This window comes from Dipodomys merriami, unplaced genomic scaffold, assembly GCF_024711535.1.
Source record: "Dipodomys merriami isolate MVZ:Mamm:240054 unplaced genomic scaffold, mDipMer1.0.p SCAF_25, whole genome shotgun sequence".
In the NCBI taxonomy this organism is placed as follows: Eukaryota; Metazoa; Chordata; class Mammalia; order Rodentia; family Heteromyidae; genus Dipodomys; species Dipodomys merriami.
Window position 1 is genome coordinate 13,218,812 of NW_027203937.1, and position 17,671 is coordinate 13,236,482.

The window sequence follows — 17,671 nt, forward strand, 5'->3', positions numbered from 1 at the left end:
TCATTCACATTATTTGTTTTTCATTTTTCCAAGGGAGGGGGTGGGGAACCGAAGCAGCAGGGAGTGGAAAGGACTTAGTGAAGGTCCAGACAGGAATGTTCTGTCCAAGGGTTGTTTCCAGGCTTGGCACGCCTCTCAGACTCTGGAGACTGAGCCACTCCAGCCTGTAGCCACGGACCTCAACAACAGTTCAGCTTCCTGTGTGCAGCTCTGTGTTGGACAAAATAGTGATAACAAAAGGAGGGTAGGAGACTGGGGACAGGAGAGCCTGAGAAGAGTGCTTTCTTCAACCTCTGGGGAAGGGTATTGGAGAAAGCGAGACAGAACACTTCCTAAAGCCCATCCTCTGCAACTTGTGTTCCAAGGGCTGTCATGTCACGATCATAAAACACCAAACTTTCCCGTTTGCACATGGAATTGTAAATAACAAACCAGGGCCTTCTACTAAACAAAATCAGACCCTAAAGGGTTTTTACAAAATGCAACCTATCCCAGCTATTTTGCTGAAACGTCTTCCAGTCTCTGTGTTAAATCATATAATTCATAATATCTCAGAGAATAGTTAAAACACTGCTCTTTAAGCAAAAGATAGGTCATATGTGAATCTGACTTTGATCACAGATTTCAACCAGAGGCAAACTGTGCAGATTTCTCAGTCTGAAATCCTGGAGACTTGACGTCATGACTCAGATGTGAATGAACAAAGAGCTTAAGGCACTTAAAGCCAGAAGCTTAAAATGGCCATCATTCTGGTTAGTGGCCTTTTTTATATGTGGCTTAAGAATTCCTAAATTATAAGGTAAGGAAGCTCTAATCCCAGCTGTAACCTTAGTTCTGCCTTTACATTCTAACCAGCAGCATACTGAATATTGAGAAAATCAGTAAAATGTGGGGTCGAGGGAGTGGCTTGTCTCTCCACTTCCCAGGGTGCCTAGAAAAACTAAGCAAGTGGTAGGGGACTAGATTTTATAAACTAATCTGAAGGGATGAACTTTCCCTAACCCAATCACTCTGTTGGACAAAGGATGTCCAACTGCTTGAAACAACTAACTGCATGGAGACAGGGGAAATGAACAAAACAGCTTTACATGGGGCAAGATGCTGTTTCAACTCATCTCTTTATGTAGCACAGTTCCCCAATGATAACATAGGTTTCTAGCAACTTCTCAGAGAAGTTAGAAACGCTGCTAATGAAGACACTTTTATGAGTTCAGAACTCCTTCCACCTTTCCCTGAAGTCCTGGTGTTATGTTTATGCATCCATATAGTTCCTGTTAAACTATGCGATGCACAATGATGTCAAAGAACATCATTGTATCCTACTTTACATGACCCGTTGCACACCCAATTTTTGCCTGTAATTCTGCAGTTTCCTTTTCCTGAGTTCTGTTTTCCCAGAGAGTGTGGGAGGAAGCCAGCTGGACTTTGTCTCCTGGCAATAAGAGGCCCTCAAGTTGATATACAGACATTAAAGCAGTTTCCCAGTTTGAAAAAAGCAGGTGAGCAGGACTCTTCCACTCTCCCCTGATTTAGAAAAGGCTCTGCATTGTGTTAGTTCTGAGACCTTAGGCTCTCTATAAAATGGTAAAAACTGACTTGCCCAATGTGTAGACAGGTGAAGACAATTATGTAAACAATGCATGCAAATATCTCCACACTCAGGTTTCCTTAATAGGTCTGGTTTTTGTTTTTTGTTTTGTTTTTTTTCTTTTTATTTTCTTTCCTTCTTCCTCCAAGGGGGTGGGAGAGTTAATGAAACTCTGGAAACCTGTAGGGAAGCAGGTCACCCATTTCAGCCAGAATCTGACCAGATGAAACCTGAAACTCTGGGAATGGATCGGAAACTCAAGCCAGCCAGAGGAGCCCTTCCCAGACCACCCTTCCTGAAAGATCCATGTGCGATTTTAGGATTTTAGGCCGCCCAGCCTCTTGCCTTCACACACCACCACCAGGGGCCAGGTCTTTCTCTCCCTACCGGCCCCCGCCTGGTGCTAGGCGCTTGGAGGGGGTGGGGGGTGGGGTTGGGGGAGGAACAGCCCCAGAGGGCGTGCTGGCCGGTGGCGGCTTTGCGCGTCCCCCGGGGCCCACGGGCGTCCAGGGACCGAGACCGCCCTTCCTCGGCCTCGCAGGCCGTGGGCGTGGCGAGCGCGCCGGCCTTCCTGCTGGGGCGTCCCTGCCGGGCTGGCTGGAAGTGCGCTGTGCGCGGGCGCGCGGGGGGGAAAAAGAGCGGGCGCGCGCCGGGCGGGCGAGCCCGCGCGCCTCCGCCCGTCTCGCCCGGGGCCGCCCGGCCCCTCCCCGCCCCCGCGAGCTGCGCACCGGCGGCCGCCTGACCCAGCAGCCTGCTCCCGCGCCCTTGTCCGCGCGTCCGGGCGGCGGGCTCCAGTCAGCCAGCAGCATGAGCAGCGGTGGCGACGTGGTGTGCACCGGCTGGCTGAGGAAATCGCCCCCCGAGAAGAAGTTGAGGCGCTATGTGAGTGCGGGCGACGAATGGGCGCGGCCGCCGAGGGGCTGGGGAGGAGGGGGAACGTCCCGATGAAGGTCCGGGAGGGGCGCACAGGCTGGGCCCTGGGACTCTTTGGCGGGGAAGGGGGGTGCGGCTGGGAGCGGCCGGCTCCCCGCAGCTCGGGGTGTGCTGGACACCTGCACACCTGTCACAGGTGCGCCGCCGAGGGGCGGGGCGGCAGGTTGCGAGGCCGGGCGCGCCGGGCGCGGCGGTGGCGGCGGCGGCGGCGGCGCCTCCCCGGCCGGCCTCCGGCAGAACTAAAGACACTGTGGAAGTTTATATTGGTGGTTTATGGACACCGAGAGAGTTGATGGTCGGGGCTGGGGGGAACCGCGGTTTCCCGGAGCAGGTGGAGCCCGCGGGGTAGGGGAGGGCGGCGGCGGCGGGGCCGCGCAGCCGGGCCCCACCAAGGGCGAGGCGCCTTGCACCCGCTCCCCTTCCCTTTCTCCGGCCGCCCCTCCCGAGCGGCCGCCGGCTGCCTTCCAGTCCCCAGCCGCTGCATCACGGGCAGCGTCAGCGGCATGTGCAGCCCTTGTATTAAGTGACTCATTTGTTTGTCCCCCCCCCTTCTTTTCCTTTATTCTGTATGGCCCTCACATACACCAGAGTGACACTGCAGTTTGGTCCGCTGTAACTGACCCGCATTTGGGGGTTGTGCGGCCCTTTGATGCGGGGGAGGGGGGGAGGGAGGGAGGGATGGAGCTGGGTTTTCAGTTGCCAGGTGGTGCGAACCTGACAGTGTTGACTGAAGTGGCTGGGGCAGCCTCTCCCCCTGTAGTGAGAAGCGGGGCGGCATGGAGGCCGGAGGTGGGGGGGGCTGAGCAGTGTGGGGTTCTGTCCTCTCGGTGCCAGCTACCGAAATTTGGCTGACACCCCTCCCCAGCCCCCACCCCCGTCCAGGGAGTTCAGCATTAAGGAGGCCTCGCGGTTACCCCCTGTTCACTTGGCGGTGAGATGCCCTTGTTCTAGTGACTTGTGGTGCTGAACTCGGGAATCATTCCCACAGCCTGGAAGTGAGCTTTTGCCTCCCAGCTGCACTGCATCCAGGGGGCTCGGGGAGACCGGCCCTCCCTCGGCTGCACCAGGCGCTGGCCCCGGAGTTGAGGGCAGGGGTGGGGTGGGGTGGGGGGGGCGGTGGGCAGAAGTCTACCCATTTCCTGCCTTTGCTCTCCAGATCAGAATCGAGGGACTTCTGGCCTCTGGAGTGAGGAAGTGACATTCTGTTTTTCAAAGGAAGTGTTGTTGTTGGGGAGTGTGAGTCTGTGGCAATGAAATCAGGCTCTTTACTTAGAACATTGACTGGGGGGGGGGGAGGGTAGGAGGGGGAGATTTAGCACATGACTCTTGACCTTGCACATAGATTGAACGTATAGTAGGAATGAGTGTGTATCTCTCTTTTAAAGGTTATTTTCTGGGGGTGTTGATGGAGTCAAAGTATTGTGATTATTGATGTTTTTCTTTTGTATTAAAGTGAATTTTATTAGGATGAAAGAGGAATCATTTGCTGGTTAGCATTTTATTCCTATTAAAAAAAAAAAAAGCAACTTTGTCCCAAATAGCTTCCAGAAGTAATATATAAAACTGGATGTCATGGCAGCCAATAGAATAGTGTTCAGTTAAAAAAAAAAAAGCAACACTTAATTTTCAAGTTAAAACAGTATCCTAAAGAATCTTCAAACTCTGTTTTGAAACGGCTTGCAAAAAAAGTTGCTACTGGGCTGGGAATGTGGCTTAGTGGTAGAGTGCTTGCCTAACATGCATGAAGCCCTGAGTTCAATTCCCCAGTACCACAAAAGCAAAAAATAATAAAAATTAACAGAAAAAAGGAAAGTATCTGTTTAAAATATTTATAGGTTGATATTGTTTCTGTGCTAACTACTACAACTCTTATTACCTTTTTATGACCCATTTCCTTTGTACTGTTGTTAGGGAACAAGTCTAGCTTAAAATAACCAAATTTGGAGGCTTTTGTGTCAAGCACTTTTTCACCCATTTAAACTAAACACCCTAGAGTCATGTGATGATCTCAGCCTCTCACATATTCCCTGCAGCTCCAGCTCATAAGGCATCTGACCCAACTAGCCACAGCTGGAGTATGATGTGTTCTACTGGTGTGACAGGAAGCTGTGGAAGGTCAGCACCCCTTGTTGACATCACTTTTCATTAGAAAGTTTCCATCCCAGTGTTTGAATTCTGCCATTTTCCTCAATTTTTGGAGGCCTACATTCGTTAAAACCAAAGTTAGAAAAATATATTTTCTAATCCCATTGCTACTGTAAGTAGTTGCAGCTTTTGGTATACATAATAGGGAGTGATGTTGTAGACTGGCTAATCTTTATTTCAAGAATGGAAACAAAAATCTGTTTTTAGGGCTTTAAAAAAAAACACCTTTTCTGATGAATTCATTCATAATTGTAAAAGATCTACCAAGTATGTGAGAAGGTACGGGAATGGGGATGGGGGTGGGGGGGAGAAGGAAGGGAGAAAGACCAGAGACCCAGGATGGGCAGTCTGACTGTCAGACCATTCAACTGTCCAGCCATTTGACCAGAAATGCCTTTGGGCATCCTGATAGGATGGTTGCACTGGAAGCTAGCAGAGGAAACATCTCTATCCTGTCATGCACAAAGGGATGTGCACGAGCAGATACATGTACATACATATAAAGCTTAAACAGGATTTTCTTGAAAAAGATATTTACAACATACAATACCCTATAGTTTTCTATTGCTTTCATTGTTAAAAATTTAGGGGAAAGATTTGGTGATGGGACTGCTCCCTAGTGGCTACTTGAAGAAATATGAGTATTGGTTCTCATGAACAGCTACATGAAGGAAACAGTAATTTTTATTTTTATTTTCTCAGTCTCAGGCACTGGGTCAGGTTCAGGAAATAAAAGTGAATTTATCCTTTCAGTCTTAGCAAATTACCTGGCCTTCTCCTTCACAAGGAAAATCAAGGTAACCAAGGAATAGCCATGTGGCACATACTGTAATATTTCTAATTTCAACCTGTATTTGCATGGTAACTTTCCTTTCTCCATCTCCTTAGAGTAGATATCTGCCATCTGACCTAATTCTACTCTTACCAACCTACTCAGTTCCTACCATTTGTGTGATTAATCTTCAACTTCTCCCCTTAACCTTTTCCTTCCATTAGCATTCAAACATAGCTTCTTTTAACAGGATCTCCTTTTGTGTCATACTCTCCCCACCCCAACTTGCCTTGATTTTTCCTTTTCTTCAGGGATAAACTTGTTACTGGTGTTTTATACATGTCTTCATTTCTCACAGCTTCTGCTCAGTCTGCTGTAAGCTGAACATACCCACCCCACCCCGCCCCCCTCACTCCCCATGCTGGGCTTTGAACTCTGGGCTTTTGCTCAAGGCTAGCATTCAGCCACTTGAGCCACAGTACCACTTCTGGCGTTTTCTGAGTGGTTTATTGGAGGTAAGATTCTCTTAGGACTTTTCCTGCTCAGGGTGGCTTCAAACCATGATCCTCAGCTCAGCCTCCTGAGTAGCTAGGATTACAGGTGTAAGCCACCGGCACCCAGCAGGCTGAACCTCCTTTCTGATTTTTTCAAAGCTCTTCAAAAAGGCATCAGTGGCCTCCAGGTCATGAGATTCAGAGGGGGTAACTCTTACTAATCTCTTCTCTTACTGGTCAGAGTTTACCACTCAATCTTTCTCAAAACATCTTTCTTTAAAGTGGTACCATGTATGCCTGGTTTTTCCTCATTTTCTGGCCACTAGAGACTGACCTTTAGACATATCTTAAAACTTGGACCCTATAGTGATAGTGGTAATGTAGTTTCTCCCTTTGGCAATATTGTCAGTTAACCTGACTGGGATTCATTTGCATTTTGGTTATTATCAAGTTAAATGTTCATCCCCAAATTGTTTTCTCAACTCTCATATCCAACAGTTTCCTGTGCATCTTTATCTGAATGTAGTACAGTCTACATAAACTTACCACACCCTAAGCCAAACTCTTCTATCCTTGTAACTCTTCTAGTTTAGTACATGATCCATCACCACCCACCCATTAAACGTAGAGTCCCAGTAACCCACTATCCCACATCTGATCTTTCACCTAAATCTGCTAGGGCTATCATCTATATCTTTTGATATGCATATCTCCTTCCCCAAAGCTGAAACATCTTAGAGTTATTACCTCTTTACTTGCCTTCTGTTGATCCTCTTTCTGGTCAAAGCCTAGAATATTTATCTTTTATTTTAGTTGTGTTAGTCCTAAGAGATTTTAAAATCTTGAGGGAATTGTAGATATGTATCAAATTATAAGAAATAATGAAGTTAGATCTATGTATCTTTTATGCAGTTTCCCTAATGGTGACTTATGCAAAACTATAGTACAGTGTCATAATCAGATATTGATAATAACTGAAGACTTAAAACATTCCCATCACTATAGGATCCTTTTGTTACCTGGTATACTCACATCCTCTGCTTCCCCACACCACCACATCCCTAACCCTTGGCTGTCATTAATCTGTTTTCCATTTTCATAATCTTGTCATTTTACTATCACTAGATTCATCAATCTGTAACTTTGTTGCAGTTTTTTTTTTTCTTCTAACAATTCTCTAAGTTGTTACATGCATCAGTATTATAAGTAGTATTCCCTGGTATAGAATGAGTATTCCTATGTTTATTTACCCATCGGTTTTAATTTGTATTGCTATTATGACCAACAGTGTTGAACATCTTTTCATACTATCATTTACCAGCTGTATCCACTGTTCTTCAAGATTTTTTTAACCCATTTTTCTTTATGGATCATTTGCTTTTTTGATACTATTGAATTGTAAGAATTCTTTGTATGTTCAGGATGCTAGTCCTTTGCTGAGTGTATAGTTTGCAAATGGTTTCTACAAGTCCGTAGCTTGTCTCTTCATTACTTAAAAGTTTTTTTTACCCTGTACTAGTTTCAATTCGGATGACGTCTAGGTTATTGATTTTTTTTTCCCTCTGATAGATTGCACTTGATTTGTCAAGTCTACATAAATGTCTTCTAGTCACCAAAGGTACACCATGCCCAAAGCTTCATTTCTCTCTTCTTCTCACATGTGTGCAATTTTCCCTAGTTTTAGGTCACAAACATTTTTACTACTACTGCCTTTTTGTCAAAACATTTCAGTGTCTTTTTTCCTTTAAGATATTCTTTGTTAATTTTTTTATATAAAATGCAAGCTCAGAATTGAGGGATTTTTTTGTTTTAATTGAGATGGGGCAATGGATCTTCAACTATTTGAACACCAATTATTGCTTAAACATCTTCCATTTAATTACTTTCTCATCTTTGTGAGAAATGAGTTGGGCATTTTTTTTGGGGGTCCGGTCGTGGGCCTGAACTCTGGACCAGGGCGCTGTCCCTCAACTCTTCAGCTCAAGGCTAGCGCTCTACCACTTGAGCCACAGCACCACTTCCGGCTTTTTTTTTCTGCTTATGTGGTGCTGAGGAATCGAACCCAGGGCCTCATGCATGCAAGGCAAGCGCTCTACCACTGAGCCATCTTCCCAGCCCCTGAGTTGGGCATTTTTGTGGGTCTATTTTCAGGTTCTCTTGCTTCATGTCTGCCCGTACCATACAGTCTAACTAGAGCTGAACAGCCTTGAAATTTGGTAGAGTGATTCTACTTATGTTTTTAGTTGGCACATGAAATTTGTATAAATTTATGAAGTCTCATGTGTTATTTTGCTTATATATTCATCGTATGATATTCAGTCAGATAAAAACACCTATTTCCTCCACCTGGTTAAACTGGCTTACTATACTGGCTAGATCTCTTTTGTTGTTGTTGTTGTTGATAGTAGGGCTTGAACTCAGGATTTCAGCATTGTCCCTGAGCTCTTTTGCTCAAGGGTAGCTCCCTACCACTTTGAGGCACAGTACCACTTTGTTTCTTAACTGAAGATGAAAGATTCACAGGTTTTCCTGCTTGGGCTGGCTTTGAACTGAGATCCTCACATCTCAGCCTCCTTAAGTAGCTAGGATAACAGGTGAAGGATACCAGTGCCCAGCTGGCTAAATCTTTTTGTCATCTATGAAACAGGTATTCTTTCATCCTTACCTTAGCCTTAACCTTAAGGAGAATTATTCTGTCTGTTACCAGTAAGTACAAGAGTACAAGTAGAACTCACTCATTTTACCATTAAGCATAGAACAAGCTGTAGGATTTTGGTAAATGCTCTTTATCAATAGAGAAAGCAAACTTCTCTTTCTCTGAGAGTTTTTGTCACGAATAGGTATTAAATCTTGTTAGGGACCATGTAATATTTCTTGAGTTTGTTAATGTGATGGTTATACTGATTTTCAAATACTTAACAAGTCCTTGAATATGTACTGGTTGTAGTACATAGTTAATTTTATATATTAAATGATTCTTTTGGCTAATATTTTGTTAACAATTTTTGTGTTTTGTTAAGATTTTTACTGGAGGATACTGGCCTATAGATTTTTTTGTACTAATCTCTGGTTTTAGCATCAAAAACTTTTAAAATATTTGGCAGGTTCGGAAATCTTCTGATTTCTGGAAGATTATGTTGAATTGGTGTAATTATATGAACATGTTGTAGAATTCTCTCAGTCAAACTTACTTAGGCTCAGAAATATCTTTTAAGGAATCTGTTAAAATTATAAATTCAGTTTCTTCTGGCACTCACTGATGGCTCACATCTGTAATTCTAGCTACTCAGAAGATTACGATCTGAGGATCTTGGTTTGAAGACAGCCTTGGCAGAAAATTCTCTATGATAAATTAACCAGCAAAAAAAAAAAAAAACTGGACTGGAGAAATGGCTCAAATGTAGAATACCATCCATGACTGAAAAAGCTGCAAGAGCATGAGGCTCTGAGTTCAAGCCTTGATACTGACACAATAAATGAAGAAACTTAATATCTTCAATAGTTATAGAGCTATTCAGTTATCTATAAAATATTGGGAATAACAGTAGCCTTGTGTTTTTGAGGAAAGTGGTTCTAAGTGGTTGTCAAAACATGAATGTGGGATTGTTACAGTATTTTTTCTTGTCCTCCTGATACACGTGCAGTCCATACTGACAGCCCCCCCTTCATTCCTAACTTAACATCTGCTGTCTTGCTAGAAGGTTGTCAAATTTATTGATTTTTTTCCCAAAGAACCAGCTGTGTATTTCACTGATTTTGAAGAGTAAAATCAGTAGCCTGAATGTCCCTTTCTTTCTGAAGAAAAATTTCCACTGTACATACATACACTGTACATACATCTGAAAAATATCAGACCATTTCTCTATGACTTTTGTATTTCTGCAAAAACATGAATGAAACCCTTTGTATTTCCCTAGTATGCAATAGGTCATTTTGATCCTGATACTTTAATAATTTTTGTCTTTAGTTCCAGAGGTTTGTGCTCTGTATTAACAAGAATTACTTTGGGTTTATCCTATCTAGGATTCACTAGACATACTGGATATATAGCGTTTGTGTCTTTCATATCATTTATTCATTTTCTTGTAGTACTAGGCTTTCAAACTGATAGACAAGTGTTCTCCCACTTCAGCCCTTCCTGTTTCTGTTTACTTTTCAGGTTGGGTCTCATGCTTTCATTGACGTTGGCCTTGGAATTCAGGTCTCTCTCTCTCTCTCTCTCTCTCTCTCTCTCTCTCTCTCTCTCTCTCTCCCTCTCCTCTCTCTCTCTCTCTCTCTCTCTCTCTCTCTCTCTCTCTCTCTCTCTCTCTCTCTCTCTCTCTCCTCTCTCTCTCTCTCTCTCTCTCTCTCTCTCTCTCTCTCTCTCTCTCTCTCTGGATTACAGATATTTACCAGTGTGCCTGGTTCTCCTGTTTTTCTAAAAAGGTGGTAACACAAATTTAGGTCTTTTGCTAAGGTCTTCAGGTCCCTTAGCCATTGGTCATTTTCATTCTGTTTTATCTGTATGACACATATTGAGCCATTTCTGTTTTCTTTTTCTTTTTTTAATTTGAATGGTACTATGATTTGAACTCAAGGATTCATATTTGCTAGTCAGGCACTGTACTGATGTGCCTTCAGCCCTTCTTTTTGTGCTGGTTACTTTTTTTTGCCACTTCTTTTGCTCAAACTTAAAACTTTGTGCTCTTGTGCTTTTACTTACTATTTATTTTTATTTTTATTTGTACTTTTTACTCAGAGCTGGCATTCAACCACTTGAGCTATATCTCCGCTTCTGGATTAAGAGTCTCTCAGATTTGTCTTCCCTGGGCTCATTTCAGACCTCAATTTTCAGCCTCTTGATTAGCTAGTATTAGAAGTGGTGCTGTGGCTCAAGTGGTAGATTGCTAGCCATGAGCTGAAAAGCTGAGGGACAGTGCCAGGCCCAGAGTTCAAGCCCCACGACTGACGGAAAAAAAAAAAACAAGTGGCATTGATTAGCTAGGATTATAGGCGTGAGCCACCATTGCCTGACTCCATGGGCTACTTTTGAGATAGTCTGGTTTCCTGTCCATATGCACTGCTGAACCACAATCTGCCTGTTTTAGGCTTCCAATCATTGCTGAGGTGGTAGGCACATTCTACTGTGCCCAGTTATCAGTTAAAAATGGGTCTCACAAACTTTTCCACCCAGGCTGACCTCAAACTGTGATCCTCCCTATCCCAGTCTCCCCAAGTAGTTCAGATTACAAATGTAAACTTCTGATATTCAGCTTTATTGGGTCATTTCCATTGCTCTTCTAGCTTACTAATTCTTCTCCTCAATCTGCTCTGCTCTGCTATTGTTATCAATGTGCTGAACTTTTATTTTGGTTATTGTATTTTTCATTTTTAGAATTTCCATTGGCTTTCAAAAAATAGTTTTATATGTCTAAGTATTTCCATTTCTTTAGGCTTTTTCTCATTGTTTTAATCATACTTATTACTCCTCATTAAAACATTTTTTTTTTACTATGACTGTGTTAAAAATCTTTGTCAGATAATTCTCTTACCTCAGTTAGTTACTGTTAATTGTTTTCATTTGAGATCTTTTCACTTCTTGGTATAATGATTGGTATAATGACTGATTTTGGTATAATGACTTTTTTTTTTTAAACTAAAACTTGGCCATTTCTATATTGTGTCCTGAAAGTTTGAGTGTTATTTGAACCCTAAATGTCATCTAAATCTCTGGAATATCATTGCCGTAAGGCAAGGGGGGAGCACTGGTTCACTCAGAAATGTAGAAGTCCAGGTTTCCTACTTGGTTTCTGTCAACACCCATGAGAGGAGTGGCAGCAGTTCCATCTTCCTGTTAGTCTCTGCTGACCCTGCAGGGTAGGTCACTTTAGTGACCAGTGCTCAGTAGTGAATGCCATTCTTTGGCATTAAGTTAAGCCAGGTATCACCCGGCCTTGTGACAGCTTTGTCTTATCTGCCCTGGGTGGGGTTGGATCACAGTTTTGTTTCTGTTATGTCTGCCCAGGAAAAGCAATTGTTATGTCTTTCTAGACTGTCCTGCTCTTTCCTTTGGCTCAAAAGAGCAAACTTTTGTTGGAACTTTTTATTTTCTTCTGTAATTGATTGGTGTTTGCTTGGCTGACATCTTCAGTTCCAAGTCTAGGGTATGCGGCAACACAACAACAACAACAAAAAACAAAAACATGGAACTCATCACTGCTCTTTGACTCAGATCCCAGGGTTTCTGACCAGTTGGCTTCTTCTGTTCCCTTTTAGATTTTTCATATATATAATAATAAAAATTTTAGTTACGTTTAGTGACAAGAATAAGAAAAAGTATGTCTGTTCCACTTAGGCACCATATGTGGTACTGAGCATTGTGTACACAAAAATGTTGAGCCAGGTGCCAGTGGCTCATGCCTGTAATCCTGCCTGAGAGATTTGGATCACAGTTTCAAAGCCAGCCCAGGTAGGAAAGGCTGTGAGACTCTCATCTCCAATTAACTATCAAAAAGCAGCTAGAAGTGGAGCCTGTGGCTCAAGTAATAGAGCACTAACCTTGAGCAAAAAACCTTAGGGACAGTGCCCAGGTCCTAAATTCAAGCCCTAGGACCAGCAAAAAAACAAAACAAAACAAAATAATAAAAAAGCAATATAGTATTTGTATTTTATTCCCTCTTTACCAGAGAACAGAGGTTGAGACTTAAATGGAACATACATAGCACAGATTGAGCATCCCTGACCTGAAAATATGAAATCCAAAGTGCTCTTAAATCTGAAACTCTCTGACCATTAACATGGCAGTCAAAAATGTTTGAATTTTGGTTGGGTGCCAGTGGTTCATGTTAATAATCAGGTGACTGAGATCTGAGGATGGAAATTCAAAACCAGCCTTGGTGGTCAAAACTGCAAGACTCTTAACTCCAATTGGCCAGAAAAAGCCAGAAGTAGAAGCATAGCTCCAATGGTAGAGCATCTTCTGTGTAGAAAAAGTGAATGAGAGCTTGAAGACATGAGTGCAAGCCAGTTCCCCCCACCCCACCAAAAAAAAAAAAGTTTTGAATTTTAAAGCATTTCAGATTTTCTAATTAGGGATACTCAACTGGAATTTATATATTTATATATGTTTGAATATATAGTATACTATAGATAAAAGTATAGTATTGTGTACTATAATATATACTATAGTATATACTGTAGTATATACTATACTATATACTATCTAGCATACTTTATAGTATATACTATATGTAGTATTTAATGCATAATATACCCAGTATATTGTAACTTGTAAGTTGTAATTTGTAACTTGTAAGTTGCAGAACAGGGCTAAATCTTTTGAGTTCTGTGTTCTTCCTACCACCTAAAGTCATTTTCTGTGGATTAGGATTTCACTTCACTTCAGCAGAGCTGGATTTAATCTTCTTGTATAATCAAAAAAGGCAGTCATTTGCTAATGATACTAAACTGAGTGAGACATGATTTTGAACTTCCAAGTATTTGTCATTATCCTACAGTTGGGTTCTTTAAAACTCATGCATTTATTACTTTTACTATTTTTAGACTACTGGATAATCTTCAGAGTTAAAATTTTTTTTTAACTCAGTAGACAACTTTAAGTGATTAGGTTCCCTTGGTTGATGTCTTACAGTTTCTTCTGGCTATTATAATAAAGTACCATAAATTGGTGGCTTTGAACAGCCCTGATTTCTCATATCTCTGGACACTGAGAAGTCTAAGATCAAGGCACATGCAAATTAGATGTCTGCTGAGCACCCACTTTTGTTCATTGTGATGCTGCCTCACTTTGACCTCACAAGGTAGAAAAAGTGGAAGAAGCCCCTGGGGACCTCTCTGATGAAGGTGGCAGTCTCATTTGTGATGATTCCAATATATTCATTCCCACAGGCCCCGCTGCCTACTCATACCACCACATTAGGGGTTAGAATCACATCTGAATTTGGGAAGAACAAAAACACTTACTTGCAATGAGATTAGTCTTTAAATTTTATTTATTTATTTCCATTTCCTAACAAATGGGGCTTTTCCTGGATCTTGAGCTTGGGACCTGAGCACTGTCCCTGAGCTATTCTACCACTTGAGCCACAACTCCACTTCTGGGACTTGTTTTGGGGTTTGCTTTTGTGTGTGTGTGTGATTAATTGAAGATAAGAGTGTCACAACCTTTCCTGCCCAGGCTAGCTTTGAAACATGATCCTCAGATCTCAGCCTTCTGAACAATTAAGATTACATGCATGAGCCACTGGCACCCAGCAGTAATAGAGTTTTAATTCAGAAATCTATCAGATAATCATGTGCTCAGCACCCAAGTTCTGGGTCCATGAAGAACAAAAAGAAAAGACTCTGGCGAGGTGTCCCTGCCTATAAGTAAACCAAGAGAGAAAGGCTTTGTAAGCAGAGGGGCCACTAACAGTGAGGTAGCAAAGACTGATAGAATGTATACAGACACTAAAGATTTGGAGTTACTAGGCCCTCTGCAGAGTAGTGGAACAGTGCTCTCTGAAGCTGATGAAGTAGATAAGAGAGAACAAAGGAGAAGGTGATTGCAGAAATGTAGTAAGTTCAACATTCTTTCTAGGCCCTCTAAGGTAGCCAGGGCAATGGGCTATTTTAGTATTTAAATAAATTCCTGATCTATATGCCAGAAGGAAATTGGTTTCAGCAGCTTTCTGTTCTGTGGTCCTAATTACTGAATTCAGTCTTTGATTGCATTCACAATGTTAAAGAGATTATTTGAACCCTGAGCTGTTCTAAACTTCTAAGTATCTTTTGATTAAAACTCCTCATTTGGAGCCAGCCATTGAAGATTCATTCCTGCAGTCCTAGCTATTCAGAAGTTTAAGATCTGAGGACCACAATTCAAAGTCAGCCAGGCAAAAAAAAGTTTGTAAGGCTCTTATCTACAATTAACCAACAAAAAGCTGGAACTGGAGGTGTGGCTTACATGGTAGAATGCCACCCTTGAAAGGAAAAGCCAAGAGAGAGCACAAGGCCCCAAGTTCAAATCCAAATACCAGCACCAAAACACAAAGCAAAACAAACAAATGAACGAACAAAAAGCCTCTTCATTTGGAAATAATCCATGTGTCTATCAATGGATGGATAAAATGAAATTCAGTACATACATACATACAGCATATTATATATATATAAATGCATATTGTTCATTCTTAAAAAATAAGAAAATTTGACTTATAAGCAGACTACAACACAGATGCACTAAATAAAATATGGTAGTCAGAAACAGAAAGGAGTTATTATTCTCATGGAAGCAGTGGAAAACTGTTGAGTAATGAGTACAGAGTTTTGGTTTTACTTTATAAAAGAACTTTGGACATGCATGGTGGTTACTGTGGCACAGAAATGTAATTACTTAATGTCAGTTCAATGACATTAGTTTACTATCTTAACCATATAGAGTGGTTACATGGAAAGTAGGAGCTAGTAATAACATCCAGAGTCTATGGTAGAATGCAGAAACTACTTTGAAATGTGACCACCTAGGAGAAGGATGGTAAGTTTTATATTCTGTTTATTCTACCATAACTTTGAAAAGCTTTGAAGGCGCGATTAGCCTTGCACGTATTTCTAATCCAAGAGAAAAGACAGGATGTAATCTCTACAGCCTTGAATGACAACCTATAAGGACCAGAGGCAATGAGCAGGAAACCAGGTCTGTGTTATGAACAGCGTTGATGGAGCTTTCTATCTCTAGCTGCCTTTCTGTAGCTAGATGGGAGTAATGGGATATGGTAACCTGGAGCTTATGAGAAATACAGATATTTGAGCAGGGTTGTGCCTGCATTCAAACCAATCTTGGCAGATGTTTATAGAGAATATATTCTCTCCCTTTCCTGGGGGAATAAATCAGTACTCAACTTTGGCCTACAAAGAATTCACAGACTAGGGAGACTAAAAGTGTACATTATACCCTTGTGTGGAGGTATGTGATCCAAGCAATGAGTTGTGTGAAGGTGAGAACTCTGGGTACAGAAGGAAATGAACTGCTTCTGGAATAGGAAGAGGGAAGCTGAATGGGACTCAGGAGATTAGGAGCAAGGAAAGAATATGTTTGTGGGTGGGAAACCATAATGTACATGTATGGGGCCAACAAATTTATCCAGAATATAGCAGTATATAGTAGACAGCAGAAAGATCCTTGTTGATAGGGACATTTCATAAGAGGCCTTGGATAGAAGGATAGCATTTATTATCACTCTCACTCAGTCTCAAAGATATTCTGTCAGTGTGAAATGTCTGTTGGGGTCCTTGAGCAGCTGACTTAATTCTCATTTTTACTCTCTTGTTTACAGAGTTGTAATAATGCTTCCTCCCTAGTTCGAGGATTTACCAGGATAATATAAAAATCTTAGTGTAAAAACAGACATTAGTATTGGAAGTGGGGGTGGCATCAGTTTGTGCTTATTAACTGTTCATGGAAACTCACATTTTGGCCAGATTGACATTTATAATACCAGAACATGAGTGAAATTCCCAAGCTAGATCACATATCCAGTTTTAGGGAGTTAATTCTTCCTGTAGGGATATCTCAAGGTCCTCCAGTCTCTAGGAAATGAAGTTAACCCCACAGTGTGTGTGCTAGGGGATGTGAAGATCTATGTGCTAGATTGTGGAGTGATTTAAGATGCAAAAAACTTGGGTAACTCAGCTCTGAGCTCCTCCCCTCAGTAATAGGCCCCTTTTGGGCTGGCTTCCAAGTACTTTGTTCACCTGTAGTTTGGTTTTCTCACATTGAGCTGCCCATGCTTTCTCTTTGCTGGATATGAGCTTTCTGCATGAGATTTTAAACATCTTAGAGTTGGGTGTAGGCTTGGCGCCACTTGCCAGGGACTAGGTATAATAAACGTACTTTCAGAAACATTGTCACATGTTTGTTATGACTGCCTTCCTCCCAGTTGTATGCTTGCTTCTTTTTTTTTTCCTTCCTATACAGTAGAAATAAATGGTATTTTTTTATTGTGAAAATACTATACAGAGGGGTTACAATTACATGGGCAAGATGAGTACATTTCTTATCAAGCATTGTAGCCTCCTCCTTTGTTTCCCCTTCCCATCCCTTCCCATCCTCCCTCCATGCTTCTTTTTATTTACCAATTGTCAAAATAATGAGTGGGTTCCTTAATACCTTTCAAAGTGATCAATTATGGTATTTTTGATTTTGGTTTTTTCTCTTGGGTTTTTTTTCCTCTGTGTGTGTGTGTGTGTGTGTGTGTGTCTGTGTCTGTGTGTGTCTCTGTGTGTGTGTGTGTGTGTCTGTGTGTGTCTGTGTGTCTGTGTCTGTCTGTCCTGGGACAGATCTGTGCAATGACCCTGAGCTCAACGCTAGCACTCTACCACTTCAACCAGAGCTTCACTTCTGGCTTTTGTGGTGATTGATTGGAGATAAGAGTGTTAACCTTATCCAAACCAGATTGGCTTTGAACTGTGATCCTCAGATCTCAGCCTCCTGAGTTGCTAGAATTACAAGTGTGAGTCACTAGCACCTGGCTTTGTTTTGTTTTTAAAGATGGAGTCTAACTATGTTGCCCAGGCTAGTCTCAAGCTGATGAGCTGACATCTGCACACTTGCCTCAGTTCCCTCATTCCAGTCACTAGGACTACAGACATGATACCTGCTCCAGGGTATTTTTAACTGCCAGTGTGAATTCACACCCAGTTCAATGTGCTTGAAATATTATATCCATTTTCCTTACTAAAGTTTAGGTTGAACTATCTTTA

At 42.0% G+C, this 17,671-nt stretch overlaps 1 protein-coding gene across 1 annotated transcript in view; it reads left to right on the forward strand.

The window, feature by feature from the left end:
• Nucleotides 1–2,275: 2,275 nt before the first annotated feature.
• Nucleotides 2,276–17,671, forward strand: part of Gab2 (GRB2 associated binding protein 2) — a 190,436-nt gene continuing 175,040 nt past the window's right edge. Inside the window, exon 1 of the mRNA XM_070034917.1 lies at nucleotides 2,276–2,470. Within this exon, the coding sequence (XP_069891018.1) occupies nucleotides 2,396–2,470 (75 nt within the window). The 5' untranslated portion in view covers nucleotides 2,276–2,395. The remainder of the gene's footprint in view (nucleotides 2,471–17,671) is intronic.